Source organism: Crocodylus porosus, unplaced genomic scaffold, assembly GCF_001723895.1.
Source record: "Crocodylus porosus isolate Cpor-Errol unplaced genomic scaffold, CroPor_comp1, whole genome shotgun sequence".
In the NCBI taxonomy this organism is placed as follows: domain Eukaryota; kingdom Metazoa; phylum Chordata; order Crocodylia; family Crocodylidae; genus Crocodylus; species Crocodylus porosus.
This window is the reverse complement of record NW_017728906.1, coordinates 47,516,727-47,542,258: the sequence shown is the minus strand read 5'-3', so window position 1 is coordinate 47,542,258 and position 25,532 is coordinate 47,516,727. Positions and strand designations below refer to the sequence as shown.

The following is a 25,532-nucleotide window of genomic DNA, read 5'->3' as shown; positions in this document are numbered from 1 at the left end:
GGGCAGGGCAGGGGCCTGTGGGTTGGGAGTGAGAGGTACTGGCAAGGATATAGGGGGAGCTATGGTTTGGAAGTGAGGGACAATGGTATGGGCAGGGGCAGGACACCAGCATATCAGGGCTGCTTAGTGTCACGAAACAGTGGGGGAAGGGGCAGCCACTGCTGGACCTGCATCCTCGTGAGCAAAGGGGGCAAGGGAAGCTCTGATTTTCCATAATAAAATCAAACTCTAAAATATACAGGTAATTAGAATTTATTTCATTATAATGATTTGAGGCACAGGTAGGCTTCCAAATTGCTTTAAAATTGTAAATATATCAATAAAACTTTGTGTTCAACTGACACACACACACACACACACCCCTCCTATAGAGATTATAGTGTGTCGTTTCATTTTAATTGAAGTAAAATGCAAATGTTGGGGGCTTTAATCTGAGAATTTGGGATTTTTAAATGGAGAAGACCAGGATCCCTGATATTAGTAGCACTTGCAGGCCTTAATCAGATCAGAACATTGCTTTAAGTGTTATAAGACAGCCCCTACCTCAGACAACCTATTAGTTTAAGGTATGATGAAATGCATGAATGGACAGAGTTTTCGGGGAGGAAGAACTGACTATATATCTGAACATTTCTGTTATAGGTTTAAATAGGCATTAGTGTACAAATTCTTGGTACGTGCTTTGTATGTTCATTTGAAGTGTGCAACTAGTAGTGAATTGAAGTGTTCTGTGTCTCTATATTCATTTTTGGTGTTACTCGATTTGTTAATTTACAGACAAATGCAGGCAATGAACCTGACGTGGAAGATGAACAAGTTTGCTGTGAAGCACTGGAGGTGATGACCCTGTGTTTTGCTTTGATTCCAACGGCACTGGATGCACTTAGTAAAGAAAAGGCGTGGCAGACATTTATCATTGATTTACTGTTGCACTGTCACAGCAAGTAAGTATTCCAAAATAACAAATCACTTGTTATAACATTTTTACATATTCAAAACACAGTGCATACTAATCTAAAGTTTTAAAGTAGATGTTTTGGTTATTATTCATATGCCACAATAAACTGGTTTTCAATATAATTTTATAATTTGGGGGACCTATTCTGAGATATAGAGATGAAATACTCAGCGTAAGGAAAGAGCAACAAATGCCTTTGTCCTAATACTGTCATCCAGGATTAGTTTAAATATCTGACTCAACAAAATAGTAAATGCCTTTTTTACTCTGTATTAGTTTATCAGCCATAGTAATATTAGTTACCATTTAGTAGTAAAATATTGATGTTTCTGGAATGCTGTGATACTGGATATTATACCTTTATCTTCACAAAACCTTGAAATCCTTGCTTAAGTTAAATTAGTTTGCATGGGTTTTAGTATTGAAACAAATTCAGTTACATTTGTTTTCTACTTTATTTATTCTAGTAAATTTTGGATGAGAAATTAATTCCACCATTCCCTTGTATTTTATTTAAATCAACAGCACAGTTCAGTGTGTGAATTAAAAGATTATTTCTGAAGCAGCCTGCCTTAAACTACCAGGCTCCTTTTTTTGGTTCCAAGTCTACATACATTACACACCAAAGTTGGATTACAATAAAACACTGTCCCAAGGTTGTTATCTGTTTGGTATAATTGGCAGTCTTCTGGTATTCAGTGCCCTCTTACATTTCACTTTGTTGCAGATACTTTACTAGTATGCATTTTTACAGAGAGAATGTATTTTTTTGGTCAGAAGTCCAGAAAGCAAATCTCAAATTATTGCCAGTGATGTAGAAGTACATTCAGATTAGCACGGATTTGGTTAAGTTAGAGGTGGTCAGATTTGTATCATCCCCTTGCTCCTTTAGCAGACTGACGCTACTAAATCACCTCTTTGGATGATTTAATTTATGATGCCTTAATCCCTACTGTGTCATCTCAGATGTCAGTCCTAAAATAGAACTAGGCAGTGAAGAAGAGAATTGCCATATTATATGGTTGAACATCGTAAACCAAGGAATTTATGAACTATTATTGAATACTTTTTGATCTTCACATTTTATATGAAAGTTGGAGGGTTTCCATGAATCACCATCTGGGCACCCCTCAGCTGGATTTTCATCCCTGTGAGCATTAGTCAGGAGACTTAATCTGGTTTAATTTGTTTGGCTCTCCTGTTAGGCAGTCTGACGTCAGGTAGAGGAATTAAAAGCAACAAAATGTGAATGGTTTCCTATCACTATGAATGATATAATTTTGTAAAGACAAAGAATGCTTTAATTGTAGCTGATAACCACTCATATTTCTGCAAGAACTGACACATGACTCTTAGCATTAATTATGTTGTTTGCATAAATACCTTGTGTAAGCATAACATGCAGTATATTTTTAGTGCTGAGAAGTAACTGAGCAGCAGTTCAAGAAAACATCACACTTATCATTATCCTTATTACCATCCTAACATATTTCTACCCACCTTTAAATTCCAAGGCATGAAAAAAATCTACTTTTTCACATATCTGAGTGAATCTAATCCTGTATGTTCAGCCACTAATCAACTTTTTTCAAAACAAATTAGACTCCACTTTGTGTGTTCCATGGTGGGCCTCCTAGGCAGACAAGATGCCAAATACAACAAGGAAAATTTGTATAGTTGCCATCTTGTCATCTATCCAGACTCTCATAAAGTACAGTGAACCTGATTTTCATGCCCAGGGGGAAACTTACCCTGACTGGAAGGTACTTCAGTGCTAGGGACAGAAATTACGCATAAACTGGTATAAGTGATTGGAAACTATTTCAAATGTGTAACACAACAGAAGTTCAGTGCATATAAACTGCTTTCAAAATGGCCAAACCAGTTTTAGATAAACCTGGATGGATGTAGGTTAGGTTAACTGATTTAAGTTAAATCCATTTATTGAATTTCTGTCCCAGATCCCCTCCAGATTCAAGTCAACTTACAGCCCCCCAGTATCCCATGATGCTTTGTACCTTCCCCACAAATCCCCCCCTTTGCAGGGTGGGTAGGCTAGCTTTGGCCCAAGATGTCTGCTTCAGCCAAAGAGGAAGACATGCTGTAGCACCCCTCACCCTCTGGCCTGGGCGACTGCAAGCATGTGGCTGTATTTTTGGAATCAAAAGTAAATATCTGTTCTCTTGCTTTTCCATTTAGTCTTCACAGCTTAGACTAATCTGCGAAGATTGAATTGGTCCAACCTTGGGCTTTATGACTATCCATACTTAGGCTAGGAGGGTGGTCTCAATTTTTAACTGTATGGACTTTAACAAAATATCTTTTGTCTTCAGACAGACTCCCCTTCCTCTCCTTTACTACACTGCATTCCCCAATACAAGATAACTAGGAAAGGTTAAAATTCAGAATGGGTAGGCTACTGAGTTATTTCCTGAGATTTTACATCTCTCAAATTCCATTCAATCTGAGTTATTTGCCTTTTCCATATTTGTTTGGTACAAATAATACCAGCAAGAAATTAGTACTTTTCATCAGTACACCTCAAATTACTTTACAAAAGAGATGTCATTATCACTGTGTTATAGATGAGGAAACTGAGGTGCATGGAAGTAAAGTGGTTTGTCCTAGGATGCTTAGCAGGCCAGTGTTTGAGCCAAGAACATAACTGAGGTCTCTTCTGCTTGCATCAGTGCTCTGTCCACTACATCACACTGCAGCTCCATAAGGCATTAGGAAATTAACTTCTAATAAGGTGACTGGAGACTCAACCCACCTATTGGGGTACACCAAGAACAGTTAACCCTCTGAAGTGTTGTGGATAAGTATAAACTACCTCCTGTAGTCTAAAGAGAGGTAACTCCTGAGTTCATAATGGAATTTGGTAACAAAGTTTTGTCTTGTAAACTCCCCTAATTTCCTTATTCAAAACCTTCACAAAAACATTCGGAACCAGATGTTAGAGGCAAGGCAGACATTTGCTTCCCGTGGTAAGCTACATATTAAAGTTTCAGCTCTTGTAAAAATTATGTATATTCATTTCATCATTTTACCTAATTTAATCATGTATATAATGTATCATGGTATGGTAGTTATAGGCTGTGATCCTTGTTGCATGCTGAAAGACAGTATTCAGATATTTGCTAAACTTGAATTCAACAAAAAGTTGTATATTAATAAGTGTATATAAAACGACTTACTTACAAAATGACTTACAAATGAATGAGTCAGACGGGAAAACATGTGGGACAGCAACAATTGGACTTGCTGCTTTTCTTAAATTTTCACAAAAAATTACATTTTTTTGTATATATGTTGTTTTACTACCTCTTTTGTGAACAGACCAGGACTGCTTTTAAGGGTACTTCATCTCTCAGTATTGTATTGATTCTGTATATTATAAGGAAACTTATATTTAATGTGTTTGAAAATTTTCAGAACTGTTCGTCAGATGGCACAGGAGCAGTTCTTTTTAATGGCTACCAGGTGTTGCATGGGACACAGACCTCTACTTTTCTTCATTACTCTGCTGTTTACTGTATTAGGGGTAAGGCACTGTCCCAGAGTAATCAAAATGTTAATTTACAGTCTGATGTTCTATAACACTGGTTCAACCTTCTGGCCTTGCAAGCTGAATCCCAAGAGTGAAGCTATCTCATAGGCCAGATCCAGCCATGAAGCAACCCTTTTGTGCCAGCACAGTCTGGCACATGATGCCATGTCATCTGGCCCACAGGGTTCCCATGGGTCTAGAAATATGGTAATGTTAATTGCCAGGCTGGAGACTGAGCACCATTGTTGTATAACAGTGGTTTTCAATCTGTGGTCCATTGATCCCTGGGGGTCTGCAGACTGTCTAAGGGGTCCAGGAAAGATGACTGTGATCAGTCAGAAGTATGTGAATATCCACACATACAATTCAAAGGGGTCCACACCTCCATTCAAAATTATTTAGGGGTCTTCACATGAAAAAGTTTGAAAACTATTCTTCTATTAGAAGTGATTGATAGGACAGAAATGATTTCAATAAAAGGGAAATTATTTCCATGTATAAAGCAATTACCTCATGTAGTACACTTTCCCCCCTCCCCAATGGATTATGCTACTATGGGTCTTGTTACAGGTCAGCTTCAATTTAATTTGCTCTGAATTTGGAGATCCAAGCAAAGAAAGTAAAATTTTTAACCAAGAATTCATGGAAGAAGTATATTTTGAAGAAGCAGTTTTATCTTAAAATGGAATGGTAAACTGTAGTATTAAAAAAGTTCAGTGGTTTGATAGGTACACTTAAAGAATCAATACTTGTTTTTGAGAAGTGGTCAGTCTTTATTTACTGTAACTGCCAGGACTTTTAAACGTTGTGTTGTTAATGGCTCTCTATTAAATATTCAATCTCTAATGCTTGCTAGTTAGTAAAAGAATCTACTATTTTTTAATGTAGTTCAAAAACAAACCTTCAGTGCATTTAAGTTGAAACACTGCTGTTAATCTTTTTTAAAATCCTTATGTTTTTAAATGTTTATTTCTTTATATTTTAATCTTTTATATTACCTGTTCTCCTGTAGGAAAAGATGTCTTGGTGTTGCAGTTTTGCTTAAAAAGGAATTCATTTATAAATAAAAAATGCTTATATCTTTGGATTATAGAGTACTGCAAGAGAGCGAGCTAAACATTCAGGAGACTACTTCACTCTGTTAAGACATCTTCTCAACTATGCTTACAACAGTAATATTAATGTGCCCAATGCTGAAGTTCTACTTAATAATGAAATTGACTGGCTTAAAAGGATCAGGGTAAGTTTTATGATATCAGTAAAATTAATATAATTGCTTTTAAGATATTTCCTATGAAAACATGGCTGTAAATTACACAAAAATATATGTAATTTAAAGTCTCCCAACTTTCTTATAAATTTTAGGATGAAGTGAAAAGAACAGGAGAAACTGGCGTTGAAGAGACTATCTTAGAAGGCCACCTCGGAGTAACAAAAGAATTATTGTCATTCCAAACCCCTGAAAAGAAATACCATATTGGTTGTGAAAAGGGAGGTGCTAATCTCATTAAAGTAAGTTCTTGTTCTGATTTACAGTTTTTTTTATCTTTGCTTTTAAATCAGTAACATGGAGGAGAAAATTCTTATTGTACAGGATGAAACCACAAAAATACCTCTATCGCTAGAATTGTAGCCTTCCAAAATAATACTCTGATTAAGCAAGTTTCTGTACTGATCCACAGACAGAGGTTTCCAATTATTTTTTTAACTTTTTAGGAAGGAATAAAGCTGTTTACAAAATGTTATTACATTTCATTTTCAAGGTTTCTCAGTTTTATAGATGTGTCTTAATGCTTTCTGGTCTGTTGAACAATACTTGACTTCTTTATAGTAACATTGATTTATTTTCTGTTTTTCAGGAATTGATAGATGATTTCATCTTTCCATCTTCTAATGTTTATTTACAATACATGAGAAATGGAGAATTGCCTGCTGAGCAGGCCATACCAGTCTGTAGTTCACCAGCTACCATTAATGCTGGTTTTGAGCTGCTGGTTGCATTGGCAGTGGGATGTGTCCGAAACCTGAAACAGATAGTAGACACCTTGACTGAAATGTATTACATTGGTACAGCAATAACTAGTATGTAACACTTTTTAATCTTCTATTTTCTAATTATTAAATCTGTGTATTGTTATGTATATACCCTTTTCCCCATATACATTAATGTAGTTAGCTAACCAAGAGCTCAAAAGTTAGGAAATTACAGACCTAAGGTTTCCTGTGCAGCTTTAATTTAGCCCTCTTGAGTATTTGTTTTGTGATGGTCTTTCATTACATGATAATTTTCAGTCCCATTCTCCCTTTCTAGTCTTTTCTGGTCTCCCCTCTCTTTCCAAATTTTTATTGAGTCTGACTTGTCTCCCACTGTGGCCTCCAATGACTGCCTTCCATTGTTGCTCCCTTTCACCACTTGACTTGCTGCCAGTACCAATTTCCCTCTTCTTAAGCTCGCTCCTCCTCCTCCCCACACTCCTGCCTCCTTGTCCCAGATGTTCCTACTTCAACCAAAAGCTTTACCAGATCTCTGTCCTCCCCCTCACAGTCTTTGATTTGCCCCACTTGCTCACAATCCCAGTATTTTCTGGCCTGCTCAGCCAGTCTTGCTTTCCAACAATGGTTACTAATCTTCCTGTTCTTTCCCTTTCCCAATTATATTCCCTGTTCTTGTCCTTGGGTCTTCTTGCCAAGCCAGTTGCAATCTCCCCATTCACTCCAGCTCCTACTTACATTTCCCTCTTCCTTAAAACCCAGATTCTTATCTCCACTTATTTTCTCTGAGTGCCCCCAGAGACCCTTCTCTAGTCCTTTCTGCACTGAATCAGTTATCCTCCTCCACCCCACTTTCTGGACCCAGACAAGAGAGTCACTAAGAGCACGCCCAATGAGTGTATCGACTAAGGTCAGTTTTGTACCTACAGCCAGTATAGCCTGTAGTTGTCTGAAATGTCAGCTGCTGAGAAAGTTACACTTGGGCTTTTGCTGGAGAATGCCTTGTATGGATAGACTCTTCAGAGAATTTAACTCTTAAAATCTCAAAAGTGTACTGAGCATGTGGAAACTTCAGTTTTTCAAAGGCTTTCGACTTCTCCAAAAATGTGTAGATTCTCACAGGAGTGGCAAAAAGCACATCCCTAATGCACATGTTGCCTGTTACTAAAGTCCCTGTTCCAAAGCCAGCGGTGCTAAATCTTCTCTCATAAAAGATTATTTTTTAACATGGGCAAAATATTTTTCCCCTAGTTTTGTTCGTGTACTATTAGCAAAATAATAATAATAATCAGCCTGAGGTAGATACAGCCTCAGAAATTTCAACCCAGATACGTAATCTGGCAAAGTTTTATAAGCAACTGAAAACAATCCTGCCCAGCCTTACAATGAGTCATTTAAGTAGTGTCCTGTTTTATTTTTCAAGGTTATGCTACTCTGTTAGGGTTTATTTTATTGTCCTGTTTCATCTGTTTTACTTAGCCCTTTTGTCATTAGATAAGTGCTTATGGTGTTTTTCTTCTGATTAACATATGTGATAAGCCCTTTATATGACAGATGGTGAGGCTGTTCATTACGTAAAGGCATATTTTGCTCACAGTTTAGCAAATTTTAATTTCCTACATATTCTAAGTATGTAACCTACACTGTAGTTCACTTACTTGAAGGGGGAAGGTGTGGCGCTTTCAGATCAAAGTTGCTTATTTTATATTATTGCTGATAGGTCATTGGGTTGGCTTACTGGTAGCCCATTTAATTAGTTGTGGAGGGAGTGAGGGGCCGTTTGGAAAACAGTCATAAGTCATTGATACTGTTCTTTTAAATTGCAATACAAATAGTGTAGTATAAGAAATATGAAGGGTAATAAAATGTATTGGACGTGATTTGGTTGTATTTCTCTTTTTGAGCTCTGTAACAATGCTGTATTCTGGTTACCGATAACTGCTGATGGATCTTGAATTATTTAAATTGATTTTAAAGAAGAATCCTTGATCTCAAGGGAAGACATCTATGTATGGATGGATGTATATTGTATATGGCACATTAATAGATGGATGGATATATCTTATACTTGGCTGATCAATTAAGTATTTTTGTGTTAACTAGTTAATATAATTAGATGCTGTACTTTTGCAAATTTTATGCTTGTTATTAGTAACAGGGGAGGGCATCAATTTTTAGAAGTCTTAAAATCTTAGTGGCAAACTTGATACATTTAAACTTTAAGGTGACACCCATATACTGTAGAATGTGAAATTATTACATGAGTTCTAACTATCAAAATAGTTGTTTTGTAATAAAGGCTCTTTAAAATCAAATCTGATTATTCTCTCTCAGCTTGTGAAGCGCTTACAGAATGGGAATATCTACCCCCAGTTGGGCCTCGGCCGCCAAAGGGATTTGTAGGCTTAAAAAATGCTGGTGCCACTTGCTACATGAATTCTGTCATTCAGCAACTATACATGATTCCAGCCATCAGGAATGGGATTCTTGCAATTGAAGGCACAGGCAGTGATGTAGATGATGATATGTCTGGAGATGAGAAACAGGACAACGAGGTAAAGTAATTATAGACAACTGGGTATTCATTTCTCATACTTTCAATTCAATATAACATTTTTCAAGAAATAGAATTTTATTTTTAATGACATCTTTTCCCTACATTGTTTACCGTGTAGACAAAAATGAATATTTTGTTTCTTATTTGGAAGTACTTGCTGCCAGAAAAAAGAATGAATTAATATGTAAAGATAATTATCTCTTTCTCCTCCAGTTTTTTCTCCCTTTTGGAGCACATGCTGTTTTAGCATAATGTGTATAAATTGCAATAGAAATCACAAAACAAGGTTACTTGTTTTCTCCAGTAACTAATTTTGAACTTTAAAGAGTATACCTAAGTCTTAATATTTGTATTTTAGTTTTTTTTATCTGTAATATATGTAATTATGTAATTAAGATTCCATATCTTTATTTTAATAGAGCAATGTTGATCCACGGGATGATGTGTTTGGCTATCCACATCAGTATGAAGACAAGCCAGCATTAAGTAAAACAGAAGATAGGAAAGAATACAATATTGGAGTTCTGAGACATCTCCAAGTCATTTTTGGCCATTTGGCAGCTTCTAGGCTACAGTACTATGTACCAAGGGGGTTTTGGAAACAATTCAGGTAAAGGAAAATTTGTTTTTGGTATTAATTTTTGTTCTGTAGTATTTAATTGTGCCACTGGAACTAGTTGTAACAAAATTGCTAAGAAAGAAACAAAAGAATTTAGGTAAAAGGGTAAAAGCTTTTGTGTAAATTTAAATTTTATACAAATTACTTAGAGTGAGTTATATGGCTAGCAAAATAAATAGGACTACAGTATTTTGAAGTCTTGCATTTTTTAGGTTATGACATCTGTACATTAAGTTATATTAAAAGGAATGTTTAGTTTTAGTAATCTGCTGTTATACAGTGCAATAAGTCCTAGTTTGCTGTGCTCAATGAGAGGGACAAGCAGTACTGTAAATAATTATAATGAATTTTGCCTTAAAATAAGGGGGAAGGCAAACAACCCCCAAAAAACTATTATTTTTCTAAAATATTTGGTTTTGTTTCTCTTAGACTTTGGGGTGAACCTGTAAATCTACGTGAACAACACGATGCTTTAGAATTTTTTAATTCCTTGGTGGATAGTTTAGATGAAGCATTAAAAGCTTTGGGCCATCCGGCTATGTTAAGTAAAGTTTTAGGAGGGTCCTTTGCGGACCAGAAAATTTGTCAAGGATGCCCACATAGGTAAGTTTTTTAAAATCCACTTGTTATAGTCAAACAGCTTATGTTTACATTGGAATGTTGCAACTAAAAGGTTGTAAAGCAAACTGTGCACATGCCTTATACAAGTCTTCAGAAATTTAGTTGAGCATATTAAAAAAAACAAACTGAATTTGCATTCTTCTAACAAGGCTGCATTAACGGCCTAAATATTGTTTATTTGTTGAAATGCCTTAAACTGCTGATGTGATTGCTTCCAACTATCAGACTCTTGTTCCGTGCAACTTGGATCACAACGTATGCATAGTGGATGCCACACTGCTTGTGCTAGAATGAGAAATGTCTTGACAGCCACATGCAGATGTTCTTATCCTGTATCTGTAGCATGAGGACAAAGCTCAACCACCCTGCAACGATTTTATGACTCCAAATCCTAATCTATTTCCACTTGTTAAGGGACATGAATACCAAGGCAAATCTTAAAATAGTATATATTTAACATTTATATAGCTGATGCATTTCTTTGTGCCTTAATTTTAGTAGAGGTGCACCAGTACATCGATCTGATAACAGACCGGCACCAATATCTTTTTAAAAATTGGCTGTATTGGAAATCAGCCCAATGCGGCTGATAATGTGGCCAATAAATGCCCGTGTGTGCACGCTGCTGCAGCGCAGCACTCAGGCAGCAAGGAGCAGCCCAACAGCTTGAAGAGTTGCATGCAGCTAATGAGTCTGTTGTGGTAGAAAAGGAGTGTGGAGGGGCAGATCAATGCCCCCTGCAGTGAGGGAGGGAGTGGGGCACGGACTGATGCTGCCTAGCTGGAGCGGGGTGTAGGACGGAGCCGTGGTTTGTTGTGGGGTGGGGGGGCGGGCTGCAGTTGCAGGGTGGAGCTGGGGCTGTGATGGGCTCTTCTTGGCAGGGACTGGGCTTGGGGTGGGTGGTGGTGATGCTGGGAGGGTGCTGTGGGGGAGGGGGTCCCAGCACCACTCCCGCCTGCTTTGAGTCCAGCCCCTGCCAAGAAGAGCCCAGCACAGCCCCAGCTCGAGCCCACAACTGCAGCCTGCCTGCCGTACCCCACACAGATCCAGGGGCACATGCCCCCACCCACCATGCCCTCCTGAGGTGCAAGAAGCAGCAAAAGCTGCCCCCACCATGCCCTCCAGATGAGCCGTGACTCTGTCCCACAACCTGCCCCGCCCCAGCTGGGCAGCGTCAGCCCTTGCTCCACTTCTCCCTCACTGCAGGGGGTTTTGATCTGCCGCTCTCCCCATGCCCCTTCCCTCCCCTTCCACTACAATGGACTAACCAGCTGCATGCAGCTGTATTGTAAATTAGATTGCTATCAGCCAATATTCCTCCTTAAAATATTAGCTATCAGTATCAGCCCCCAAAATCTCTATCAATGTACCCCTAAATTTTAGGTACTTTTACTGATTTAGTAACTATATTGGAAAATAGTTGCAATATATACTATATTGGAAAATAGTTGCTTAGTCAGTCGGTTGGTTGGTCACAATCTGAATGGATTTTATTCCAATTACCCTTTGACTTCAGTTGAATTACTGTGTACTCTGCAGCGTCTTTGAAACAGAGAAATCATCTTAAATATAGTTTAGTGTATCTTGGCCTGAAGATAGCAAAAATATGTCAAGTTGCGTAAATATTGAGGTTTTATTTTAAGACAAAAATCTTCCAATCCGCAAAAAGGTGGCTAATGGCAAAATAATTGGAATATGCAGTGACCTGAACATTTATCAAAGGTCAGGGATTAGTGTAATTCTGTTGCATCATATATTTCCAAAGGTTACCAGACTTAAGTAACAGCTTCTCTTTGCAGAAATGATGGCTTGATGCAATATATGTCTAGGAAAAGGAGACTGGTGATAAGTGGACTATGTCAGATTATTAAAAACTCTAAATTTGTGAGGGACAAATAACTGAATAAATATCATTCAGGTGTTTTGATGGTATTGGATTCAAAGGAGAATGTTATTATACTAAACAATTCTACAATAGAGCAGAGCATGCGTATGATTGCAAGTTAAAGCAAAAAAGGCCTGTTTGGTATTTAATTTGAATAACCCTTTTGCTCTATTCAGAACCACCTCTTTTCATTTGATTAAAAAAAAAGGTAGGCTTATGTCCAAAAAATGTCTTAACTGGCCTTCTCCATACATTGCTTGTTCACTGGTAGGGTTGCTTGAAGGGTTTTATCAGAGCCTATCAAGTCAAAACCTTGTTGCAAATGGTGTTAAGTGATTTGTGAAGTCGGTAATCCAGATTTTTTGGATTGGAAGCTTAAAAGAATCTCTTGGAGTGGCTGCTTTGAAGTGATAATTTTAGGTGTAGTAAAAAATAGCTTTAGTATATTAACAAAACTCCTGTCAAGAATTCATTTGAAAGCTAGACTACTTTTATAAAAGGTCAGCCTTGAAGCAATTCAAAATTGATTATTGTTAAAGTATTATCTAATTTGTTCTTATCTACTCACTAGAGACCAGGGTGTTCCAAGTGATAAATATTTACCATCTTTTTCAAGAATTTAAGAACATCTTACATAATTCCTATAAACGTCATAAAATAAATATTTTGAGAACAAAGATTTGATAAGTATAATTTTGAAGGACAATATAATATGACCAGAGTAAGACTACTTAATTAAGTCAAGAAGGTTCTGTTAGACAGTTCTAGAGGCTCCCATCAGGTTAGAGTAGACAGGAGGAGCATGTCATCGCAACTTTTTTGTGTCTTAAAGGTTCATGTGAATTACTACTGCAGTACTCTGGGAAATCAAAAACCAGTGGTGGCAACATAAAGCCCAAGGACATTCAGCTGTACATTGACAAACATAACATGTATAGCTTCTTCCAGGCAACAAAAGCCGTCCGTGATCCAGGCTCCTGTGGTCCTATTTTCCTGTGATTGCAGAATTGTTTAACAGCACTTTAAGGCACCCCTGAACTGCAGGTCAACTGCAGTGGATGCCACCCTTGGCAAGGGATCTGAAAGGGGATCCCTCGCCAAGCTGCCTATTCTAGAAGAAGTCTGTCGTGCTGTCAAGGGAACCAAGAGCAACAAGGCTACTGAACCAGATGGCATACCTGCTGAAATCTTCAAGGCTGGCAACAAGGAACTGGTACTGAAACTTCATTAATTTATTTTTCAAATTTGAACAAGGACATTCCTGGGAACCTGAGGAGCACCAACATTGTGACTATCTTCAAGAAAGGAGATAAGTCTTTGTGTAGGAACTATCAAGGTATTGCTCTTTTTTCCACAGCAGGGAAAAACTTTGCCCACATCCTCTTTAATTGTCTTCTAACTCTTGCTAAGGAAGTCCTGACAGAATATAAGTGTGGTTTCAGACCATCCCATGGGGTAATTGACATGATCTTTGTTGCCCACTACATCTCAGGAAAGTGTTGGGAACAACTTCAGGACCTGTACTGTACATGGCTTTCATTGACCTCACTAAGGTCTCTAACTCTTGGCAGATTACTGTGGACCTTTTTTTTTAAATGGATCAGAGACCAATCCACTTGTCATCTGAACTGAACCCGAGCAAAAATGTTATCACCCCAGTTCTGTTCTCCTTTTTTTTTTGGCAGTCATTTTTTTAGCAGAAGGTTCTTGTTAAGGACCATCTTCCTTTCAGAGTCTACAGTGAATACCAGACAGATAGAGGTTCTTCAGCCTGAGACATTTGCACTCAAAAAACCAAAACATTCCAACAGTCATCAATACACTGACAATTGTGCCATCATTACACACACTGAGAAAAACCTCCAGACCACTGGATCTCTTTGCAGAAGCTGATTGAACCACCTCTCAACATCAAGAAAACTAAAGTGCCATATCAGGCTGCTCCAGGCCATGAATGTGATCCAGCCCTCCCACCCCCAAATTACCACAGAAGGGAAAAAGCTTGGAGGTAGTCGAGCGCTTACCTTACTTTGGTAGGCACCTCTCATGAGAGAGCAAATTGATGAGGAGATACAACACGAGTACAGTTCTCTCAGACATTCTTGTAGCACTTTATAATCCATGTTCCAGATCTATAAATCAAACAAGTCATCAAGAAATATAAAAAACATTTGCTTTGCACTTCCAGAGGCTGTGAAAACTCCCTCCCAGCCTCCTCATTTTTTGGGTTGTTTGTTTCTCCCTCTTTCTCTTTCCCTCTCTCTCTCTTTCCACCCCCCCATATGTCTATCAACTGGTTGCTAGGCAACCACCTGGTTGCCTAGGGGACCACTTAGGGAGGGGTGATTCCCCTCTCCCTGTGGTCAGATCTATTGTTAAGCTTCCTGCCTTTGGCCTGGGAGGGCAGTCCTAAGGCAGTGGTCCTTCCTCAAGGTGAGAGCTGATGTTACTCAAATCCACTGGTCAGCATCAGTGATGCTGAGGAAATACCTGATGTTGGTTGGATTCAGGCGGCGAGGTCAAGAGGGCTATTTATGAGGGTACCTCCAAGAAGAAGGCAGGCAGACATTTTTAAGACGCACACACAGAAGCATGGACCTCTGCAGCTCTCTCATCCTCTAGATATGGAAGTGAGTAACTTACCAGAAACCTAACTAGGAATTTAGTTTAATGTACTCTAGTCACGTGCTATGCTGGTTAGCACTACAGAAGAAAGAGACTTAGGGGTCATGTTTGACCACAAGATGAACATGAGCCTTCAATGCAATGCTGCGGCTAGTAAAGGGAGCAAAACGCTGGCTTGCATCCATAGCTGCTTCTCAAGCAGATCCCTAGATGTTATTCTCCCTCTGTACTCGGCCTTGGTGAGGCCGCAGCTGGAGTACTGCATCCAGTTTTGGGCTCCACAATTCAAAAAGGATGTGGAGAAGCTTGAGAGAGTCCAGAGGAGAGCCACGTGCATAATCAGAGGGCAGGAAAACAAACCTTATGATGAGAGGCTGAGGGCAATGGAGCTATTCAGCCTGGAAAAGCTCAGGCTCGGGGTGATCTGGTGGCCACCTATAAGTTTATCAGGGGTGCACATCAGGATCTGGGGGAACATCTGTTCACCAGAGCGCCCCAAGTGATGACAAGATCGAACGGTCACAAACTCCACTGTGACCAATTCAGGCAGGACATAAGAGAGAACTTCACTGTCCGAGCCCCCAAGGTTTGGAATAGACTGCTGCCAGAGGCGGTTCAAGCACTTACTTTGAATGCCTTCAAGACACATTTGGATGCTTATCTTGCTGGGATCCTATGATCCTGGCTGACTCCCTGCACCTGGGGAAGGGGGCTGGACTTGATGATCCTCCGGGGTCCCTTCCAGCCCTAATGTCTATGAAATCTATGAAAAAAGCTACCAAACTGCTTTTGTTTGCTCAGGGTTATTCTTTTGCTACTTCTGAATTTTACCCCTCCCCATGCCTACCCTCTCTACCCAATAAAGCTGTCGGTTATAGCCAGCCTTGTTGTACGTGCTTGAGAGGGGTTGGGCAGGCCTTCTTGCTCCCTTTCTCGGCTAAGGGAGGCTATTTTCTATGCTTCAGGCTATAAGCAGCACCCAGATATATCCTGCTGGGATTAAGCAACCCCTAGGCCTATAGGGTCTGTGTATCCCAGGCAGCACAGGGCCCAAACAAGGACCTAAGTTCGGGTGGTGGCAGCCGTACTCCAGGCTTTCAGGTGTGCTCCAGATGGGTTGGTCAGATGTAGGCATCCCACTAGAAGCTTGGTTTTTTCGTGTGGTGCAGTGAGGTGGTTGACTTGTCACAGGAGTGCCCCCTACTGGCCCGCCACAGAAGCAGCTACTGTGAAATAGGTGGCTAATCTTTATTCTAGCTACAGATGTAGCAATGAAAAGTGGATCTGAGAACACAAAAAGTAGGGATGGAAGGGACCTGTGCCTGAAGCAGGATCATTGCTATCCAGACCATTCTGTACAAATCCATTTTCCAGCTGGTTAGCAAAACTGCACGGGCGACCTTGACAGCCCCAAAGTAACACCCCAGCCTGCCACAGGTAAGGCAGAGGGGAACCATGGCAGCCAACTGCTACTGCTGCAGAAGTTGTTAAACTATGTTTGAAAGAGCCAAGAAAGAGACCCACACCCCCTGCTACTGAGGGGGGAAACCCCCCCAGCGTGCATACCATGGGAGGGGGAAAAAATCCTTCCTGACTCCAAATATGGTGATTGGTCTGACCCTGAGCAGAGGGGCAAGACCCTCTATCCAGGAATCTCTGGGTTTAAGTCCCTGCAGGAGCACTAGCAAACCCTAGTCAAAACCCCCAGCCTTGGCTGCAGCTGACACCCAGTGCTTCTGAGAGAGGTGGGGAAAAAGAAGACCCATGTAACATTAAGACCATTGGAGGTGGGGAGGAGAATGGAATCCTTCCCAGTTCAGTGTGGCAACCAAAAAAGACCCCAGAAGCATGGAAAATATCCATAGTAGAATAGAAGCATAGCTACTCTTAGATCATCCCAGACCAGTGCCTGTCCAACCTCTTCTTGAACACCTCCAATTGTAGAGATTATCCTACTTCCCTTGGCAGGCTGTTCCATTCTTTCATTGTTCTAACAGTGAAAACTTTCTGCAGCAAGAGAGAGAGGTTATTCTTCCTTTTTCTTTATGTAATCCCTTCAGATATTTAGATGATTGTTCACAGTTCTGTCTGTGTACTCCCTCCTATTTTTTCACACTTCTCTTTCTAATAAGCTGAACACAGTTGGAATATACACAGTTATATGCTGTAGTGCAAATCAGAACAGCGCATCACAATAATAGTAGCATTCTATTAGTCACTCAGGTTTACAATGGTATCACAGTTACTCAATCATTCCAAGTATCTATTGCCAGCTTCAGTAGGGGACAGTGTTAAGGTTGCATTTTATAGGTGGTACACATTCTAATGTTCTATTTTTAGGTTCCTAGTAGTGGAAGTTCAGGCATCTTCCATTTTCTGTAAAAATGGGAATGAGGCGGTATTGGACAATCTGAACTCTTGCTGATGAAGTGTTTTTGTGATGAGTTTTTGTAATCTGCCAAAGTGACTTTTATAGAAATTAAACCATCTCATAGATGTTGTCTTCTAATATGGTTGGCCACCTTTTTGCTTTTAATTTGCATAGTGTTGACCTAAGATACTATTGAAAATAAAATTTTGTTTTCGTATGCAACTTGTTTTTAAATCTTTAAATAAAAAAAAAAGTGTAGTAACTGCTCAAATATCAGCTGTGATAAGTGAGCTCAGTACTTCCCTGAAATGCAACAGAGGGTAAATAAATGCACAGTTTATATTATTAGAAATTTCTGTACCTTACTTGATCGTTTTCAGTTGCAATAAATAGTGCAATAAATAAATTTGCATTTTTGGAGTAAATTTGTATTTTTTCCAGTCACAGTATCATTAATATCTAACTATTTGTTTTCTTGGGAGAGAAAAGCAGTGTTGACTTTCACAATACAATAATTTCATAGTTTTTATGCAGTTAACAAATGTTTTTAACATAAAGACCTAGTCTTTTGTAGTAATAATTAAAACAATCTGTTTTCAACTGTTATCCTTGATAGGGGAGGCTGTAAGTTTTGAATATTATGATAAGCATTATTTTAAGTATTATTATTTAGTAAATTATAGCTTCATATTTCAATGCATCCAGCTTTTGAGATCAAATGCTAAACAAAACTTTCCATATTACATTGTTTTGCGAAGAGTGTAAAACTGCCAACTAAATACATTTTGTCTTTCTCTGATCATATCTGTAGGTACGAATGTGAAGAATCTTTTACAACCCTGAATGTAGATATTCGAAATCACCAAAACTTGCTTGATTCTTTGGAACAGTATGTCAAGGGAGACTTATTGGAAGGTGCAAATGCATATCATTGTGAAAAATGCAATAAAAAGGTAGCAATGCTTTTCTGGTTTAATTCTTATGCAAGTTTGTTACTACTTATAATATATATCACGTATAATAGTAAAATGATTTTAACTCTGTCTTTGAGAGAGTACTTGAATGCTATCAGTATGTGCTGGGGATATGAGTAGTTTTGCCATACTAATATGGTTCCAGAAAACATTTTTTCTTAATTAAAGGCCTTAGACTAGGTATGGGAAACACAGACTTTAAAGGATCAACATATCTAGTCTATCTATTAATGTGACCTTGTTTTTAAATATGGAATTAAAAAATAAGTATTCCTGGTTGTGGTAAGCCAACCTTTTAGAAACAACATAGAAATCTGTTAGATTCATATAACAGCAAAATAATAGCAGTTTTAGCAATCCTAAATTGGATCGGGTAATAACGATGGTAGAACTTTGAGAACTGGTGCTGTTTCATTTATTTGTCACAATTCAGCAGGATGTTGAGGATATTGTTAAATTTTCAGGCCCATGTTTGCTGCACTTATAAAATTTGAAACTGTTTACATTTATAGCATTGTCTTTAAAGATTAGTTTTGATGTTAAAGATTCTCAGAGTATTTTTCCAAATATATTATTGTGCTTTTGATGCATTTTGATAGTAGTTACCACATGGGATTTCATTGTTTAGTTTCTGAATTTAACATTTGTTGATAGAAGAAACTTAAGAATACTTATTAAAATACTGTTTTGTCTCGTTTTCAGGTTGATACGGTCAAGCGCCTGTTGATTAAGAAGTTGCCTCCAGTTCTTGCTATCCAGTTAAAACGTTTCGACTATGACTGGGAAAGGGAGTGTGCAATCAAGTTCAATGATTACTTTGAATTTCCGCGGGAGCTGGACATGGAGCCTTATACAGTGGCAGGAGTAGCTAAATTGGAGGGAGATGATGTAAATCCTGAAAATCAGTTGATACAAAATGAACAGTCAGAAAACGAGCACTCTGGGAGCACTAAATACCGGCTTGTTGGTGTACTAGTACACAGTGGTCAGGCCAGTGGTGGACATTATTACTCTTACATTATCCAGAGGAATGGTGGAGATGGTGAGAAAAATCGATGGTATAAATTTGATGATGGAGATGTAACTGAGTGTAAAATGGATGATGATGAAGAAATGAAAAATCAGTGTTTTGGTGGGGAATACATGGGAGAAGTATTTGATCATATGATGAAACGTATGTCCTACAGACGCCAGAAGAGGTGGTGGAATGCTTACATTCTTTTTTATGAACGTATGGACACGATAGACAAAGACAATGAACTAATAAAATATATTTCAGAACTTGCTGTTGCCACTAAACCCCACCAGATTAAAATGCCATCAGCCATTGAGCGAAGTGTACGGAAACAGAACGTCCAGTTCATGCATAACCGGATGCAATACAGTCTAGAATATTTCCAATTTATAAAAAAACTACTTACTTGTAACAGTGTCTACTTAAATCCTCCTCCAGGTAAGTACTTGAATGATTGTAACTGTATCTTTTTACTGAAAATTCATCTGAATTGTTGGGGAAGGTTTTATGATAGCCTTGTATTAGAATTTATGCATTTCAGCAAGCATTAAGGTGCATTTTGTTTTGAACATCCCTGTTTTTCTTGAGGTCTAGATTGAATTACCTTTTGTTAGCATATTTGTTGGTAGGCAGAAGTAGTTAGCAGCAGCTGCTTTGGCTGATTTTAACTCTCACTCGGTAGCTATTCCCTCATTTTTCAAAAATATCTCAAAATTGCCTAAAATTTACCCTAATGCAACCTTTTTATAGGGTGTATGATGGCGAGCAATGCCTGAGAATAGGCCTTTCTTAATACAAAATCATTCATTCCTTTTGAAAACATAAGCTTTAATTAGTTATAAGAAATTTCAGAAGTTGTGAATGCTGTTTAAAACAAATTTTCTATTTAAATTAGTGAGTTTAAGCACAGACAAAGTTCCAGCCAAGAACATTAGTCTTAATTCTTTCTTCAATTCTGGGTAAAATCATGATTTGCTTTTTATTTTGTCTACATGAGTTTTCTCATTTTTCTTCAGGACAAGATCATCTGTTGCCTGAAGCAGAAGAAATAACTATGATAAGTATTCAGCTTGCTGCTAGATTTCTCTTCACCACAGGATTTCACACAAAGAAAATAGTTCGTGGCCCTGCTAGTGATTGGTATATTTAAATTTTAATAACGACTACTGTCTTGACCATTCGTTTTTCTTTGAGGGATTTTAATATTATGAACATAAAGTTAACAAAGCTGTTTGAGGAATCTGTTCCATTTATACTTTGAAAATGTGAGAGAGAACTCAGAATGGGAAAGTGTATAGGGAGTAGCTGAAAATGAAGGGCTTAGATAAACTCCTATTACTTTTGAACTGTAGTTAGGTTTATGTTAAATATCAGTTTTAAATATCAGCTAGAGCAGTGGTTCTCAACAGGGTGCTGCAGCATTTTGGGGTACCTTGAGATCCTTTCAAATGTGCCTTGGGTTGCCACACAGTGTTAGCACTGTTAGGTATGCAAACATGATTCACAAGAGAAACCCAGAGATTTGAAATAGGAATCCATAGCATTAAAAATATTCTGACCTATTGTGAGCTTTGAGTTCTTTGGAACAGAAACATTGCTCTTTCTTTTTCTGTCGTCAAAAAGTGGGAGCTAACAGCTCTAATTTAATGTGCTCTGGGATCTCTCCCTACTCACCATTTTAAAAAAAATTTATTATTTTTTTATGACACTGTTGGTGCGGGACCCAAATCTTTGACCAGACAAACCTCAGTCATCTTTGTTGCAGCACACCGCCTTTCAGTGGCCAAGCTTTGGTTTCTCTGGCCGTGTCTACATGTGCACTTTAATGTGCATTAGCCTATCTTGATGCATGTTAAAGCATCACAAAAAAAACATATTTTCACTAGTGCACATTAAAATAGGCTAATGTGCTGTTTTCTAGTACCTCACAACAGAGGTACTACATTTTAATGTGCATTAGCAAAAGTGCATTAATGAATATGTAGATGTGTGCCCCCTGTATTTGACCATAATCACAATTTTTTTCTCCCAGCTAGGGGTAGTCAAATACTTGTGGTCAAGGGGACAGGAGTGGTATTTTTGTTAGACTTGATAAACAGTTTTGTAATATATTGGGAAGGTGTGTGTTGAGTCCTTTTCCTGTGGCTAGTCCACAAAAGTGCTGTTTATTACTTCTGAGGGTTAAGGAGTGCAAACATTTCTGGTTGATCTGCTGATGAGATAAGAGGGGTTGCTTATGATTTACACAGGGAAAAGACTTCCTTTTTAAATAGATCTTAGCCTTAAAAAATATAATATCATACCTTAATTATTGTATATAAAATGCTATATAGGTCATTTGTCATATATTTTGCTTTTTTAACCTACTTTGTGCCTCTCCCCTCCCTCCCCCTGCACCCTCTCTTCTCAGTACCCAGTCCTTAGAGAATGTGAGTTTGTAATAGCTCTCAGCTTGAGCTTACATTAGAGTGCAGCTTGGAAGTTGGGCTACGTGTAATGGCTTTTAGGATTTGCTAGATAGGGAAGAAGAAGCCTTTCAGTTTAAATGTTGACTTGTATTGTAGTACTTGTATTTGAAATAATGTGAACGAAAGGACACCAGAATAGAGATCACGTGGCTGCTTGCAGAAATTTAAAAAACCCCTCCCCCCTCCCTCCAAATGGCACTTTAAACTTCTCAAGCTTCCACATCGAGCCCTGTGCACGCCCAAAAGAGGCAGCGCATTAGTTGGATCTGGTTCACCTGACATCCGTACAGAATGGGCACTTTAGTGAGGCTTTTTGGCACTTTTATCTAATAGCTTATTGAATCAAGCTTTAAATAAATGCGCCAAAGTCTCCCTGAAGTGCCTGATCTGTACATATGCTGCAGAGCTGGGTCGAAGTAAGGTGCTGCTGCTTCCGGTAAAGCACATTTACTTGTTATTGTTTACAAGCAGCCACAGTGTGCATCTCATGTTACTGTTTTAAAAAGTTAAGAGAACTCTAAATCAGGATAAGTACTTGCACTTTCTCTAAAGTCAAGCAGTTGATAAAAAGGCCCTTTATTTGGAGAAAATATTTTCCCTCAAACTGTATAGGTGAATATGTAGTTCAGAATAGTACGTGAAAGATTTTATGGCATATGAATCTTAAGTGTTAGCTGGATATAGATGCATTAATGTTGATAGTAATACTACAGTTGTAATGTATCTTTCTGTTTCAGGTATGATGCATTATGCATTCTTCTTCGTCACAGCAAGAATGTACGCTTTTGGTTTGCACACAATGTCCTTTTTAATGTTTCAAATCGCTTCTCTGAGTATCTTTTGGAATGCCCTAGTGCTGAAGTGAGAGGGGCATTTGCAAAACTTATAGTATTTATTGCACATTTTTCATTGCAAGATGGACCATGTCCTTCACCTTTTGCCTCTCCTGGACCTTCTAGTCAGGTATTTACAATTTTCTGTCTAAGCAGCTGTTCAGTTGTTTTACAGCTTGTTCTTAAAGGCTCACATAGAAGAAATAGAAAGTTCTACCTGTATCAAAGTCAGTTGATGTCAACTTTAATGCTAGCACAGATTGAAACAACTGCCAACATGAAAGTTGCAAATTAAAGGTTTTTTTTCTGGATTTAGTTGGTTGAGCCTCAGGTTTTTTTCTTCAGATGGGGGGGGAAAATTCCAGTGCTGCTGTGAATGATTTTGTCTCCAAATACTCTGCAGAACCACTAAAAATCTTGAATTTTACAACTTAGTGTGCTGGAATTTTGCTTTGGAGAGCTTTTTAGCATCATGGGGCATGGAGGGGTGGTTCTGTAATATGGTCATGTTAGAGGTGTGGAACAAGTGTTGTCATGGCATTGTGCTGCCTTAAGATTTAAAAAGTAAAAACCTATTTTCAGTTTGTACCCTTCAAAATGTTGTTTTAAACCATCATATACATTCAGTAAAATGATATAAATCTGGATTGTTTCAACTCTTGATAATTTTACTACTTGTGGTTTGGTCTCCTTTAATTTTCTTCCCTACAATTCCTGGTTGGATTTGATATGACTCTTTTTGTGTACTTTAAACCCAGGGTGAGGAGTTGTGGGGGAAAAAAAATGAAAAATTTAATATATGCATAATTTGATATGTTTGTGTAATAATTAATGATGTACTCTCCTATGTACCTTGAGTCTTTTCTCAGTTCAGGTGTTAACTTAGTCTGAGAGCCCGTCACCTTCCTGTAGGAATGAGAAGCAGCCTCATATTCCAGTCTACTGTTAGGATTTTTGAGACTGATTTTCCATTTTTCCTTGGCATCCCAGCTCTAATATTAACCATTCTGCTTTCTACCTTTATGAAATTCAGATGTATAAGTAGTAATAGATATAGATGCTGCTAAAAATGAATGAATATCCTTTTTTTGTGTCTGCAATTAATTCTGAGTTCTGTTGCTGACATGTTACTACAGTTTTCCAAAAGCACTGGAAGTTCCTCATATTTCTGTGGCTTTCTTGTCTGAGTTTTGGGAACTGATATGAAGAGATGTGGAATGTCCCTTCTGTTTAAGAAAAACTCATTTTGAATATTAAAGGTCTGCAAGAGGTAAAATTAAACTCCCCATATCAACAGCCGCTTCAATGACCATGATAGGTCAGGTTCCTGGATTGAACCTTGGATGTTTGGTAGCCATCATAGAGCCATGCGTGGAGACCAGTCTGCAGTAACAGTTAGAGTTTCAGCTGTAGTTAGGCAGGTAAGCGAGGGTTAGTCAGGTGAACATTAGTCTTTGTCCCTGCTCTATTTAGCCATAACACTAGAAAATTATTTTTTCTTTCACTCTGCCTTTCAAAAATAAGGTGCATATTATATTCCAGAGCATGTATATTCCAAAATGAGCTTTTGTTTACAAAAGTCGTATTGAGTCATATAGTGCAAAGGCACTAGATTTACATTGCAGCTTTTTTTAAATAACTTGCATAATAATGACGTGTGTGTACATTTACACACACCTTGTTTTAAATCTAAATGTGCCATTTTTTCCGACCAGTTTTCTAAGTTGATTCTTACATTTCCCAAAAACATTTTAAAGAATGTAGCCATATGACAGGGGTGGGCAAGTATTTTGGGCAGAGGGCTGCTTACTGAGTTTTGGCAAACCATTGAGGGCCACATGACAGGCAACCCAGGGCAGATGAATATTAATTTTCTAAATTTTTTAGGTGCCGGATAGATTGGCTTGGCAGTTTGCATCCAGCCCGTGGGCCACATTTCACCCACCTCTGCCGTGTGATCATAGTGTCCCAAAGTATCAATGATTTTGTTCACACCGCATCTTCATTTGGTTCTCCCACTCACCAAAATGACCATTTGTTTTATTTCCAGGTTTTCACCAAGCATGTTTCTGTCTAACCTCTGAGTTTCCCCCTATAACCATTATCTGTTTTTCTTCTGCATTACAAATTAGCCTTCTCCCACATGTCCTTTAATGTTGCATTTTTGCAGATTCCAGTTCATTCATGCTAATAACTTCCTGTCTGATCTCAGTTTTGCCCATTTTTTTCCATTGATAAGAGTTACTGAATCTTTTTCAAATTTGACTCTACTCTTCTCTTTACTTTTCTATTCTTCTCTTCCATTGCAGAGTCCTTTTTTGACTCTATTGCTGCTTGCCCATTCTTAAGCTTCCTTTTTAAAATGCAGACCTTAGACCTAAATTGCTGTTGTGTCAGGTTGCTTTGTGGCAGCAGCTGGATGCTGTAGTGACTGGTAATCTATAAATATTTGAGATGCACGAATTCCAAATACACTTAGGCATTTGCCAGTCTTAGAATCATAGAGAAGTAGGGCTGAAAGGGCCCTCCACAGGTCATCTAGTCCAACCCTCTTCCCGACGGTATCATCCTATACAAGTCCATAATCTAAACTCTCTACATAAAACTACTATCAACCCTGACACAACACAGACCTAATGCCCTAACCTGCCACAGGCAAAGCAGGGGAACCACAGCAGCCAATGTCCTGCTTCTCTGAAATGTCAGTATATGCTCAAGACACCCTAAGTGGAGAGCCATGCCCCCTGCTGCAGAGGAAGACAAAACCCCCCATGTTCAGTATCAATCTGACCATGGGATAAGATTCTTTCCTGACTCCAAATATGGCAGTCACTTTGACCCTGAGCAGAGGCGCAAGACCCTCCAGCCCAGGAATCTGTCTTTGGTCCCTGCAAGAGCATTGGCACACCCCAGGCAAAGACCACAGCTTTGCCTGTAGCCAACATCCAATGTCTCTGAGGGAGGCTTAAGAGCACCCTGATATGTGTAGCAGAAAGGGAAGGTCAGGGGCAAGAAGCAAAGCCCAGAAACATGGAAAATACTGATAGTAGAACATAGGCATGGC

At 38.6% G+C, this 25,532-nt stretch overlaps 1 protein-coding gene across 1 annotated transcript in view; it reads left to right on the top strand.

The window, feature by feature from the left end:
* USP9X (ubiquitin specific peptidase 9, X-linked) overlaps nucleotides 1-25,532 on the top strand; it is a 162,769-nt gene that overhangs the window by 116,217 nt on the left and 21,020 nt on the right. Inside the window, exons 26-37 of the mRNA XM_019529090.1 lie at nucleotides 778-944; nucleotides 4,394-4,502; nucleotides 5,602-5,748; nucleotides 5,874-6,020; nucleotides 6,368-6,590; nucleotides 8,835-9,055; nucleotides 9,477-9,667; nucleotides 10,106-10,279; nucleotides 17,990-18,131; nucleotides 18,855-19,605; nucleotides 20,184-20,307; nucleotides 22,373-22,598. Of these exons, the coding sequence (XP_019384635.1) occupies nucleotides 778-944; nucleotides 4,394-4,502; nucleotides 5,602-5,748; nucleotides 5,874-6,020; nucleotides 6,368-6,590; nucleotides 8,835-9,055; nucleotides 9,477-9,667; nucleotides 10,106-10,279; nucleotides 17,990-18,131; nucleotides 18,855-19,605; nucleotides 20,184-20,307; nucleotides 22,373-22,598 (2,622 nt within the window). The remainder of the gene's footprint in view (nucleotides 1-777; nucleotides 945-4,393; nucleotides 4,503-5,601; nucleotides 5,749-5,873; nucleotides 6,021-6,367; nucleotides 6,591-8,834; nucleotides 9,056-9,476; nucleotides 9,668-10,105; nucleotides 10,280-17,989; nucleotides 18,132-18,854; nucleotides 19,606-20,183; nucleotides 20,308-22,372; nucleotides 22,599-25,532) is intronic.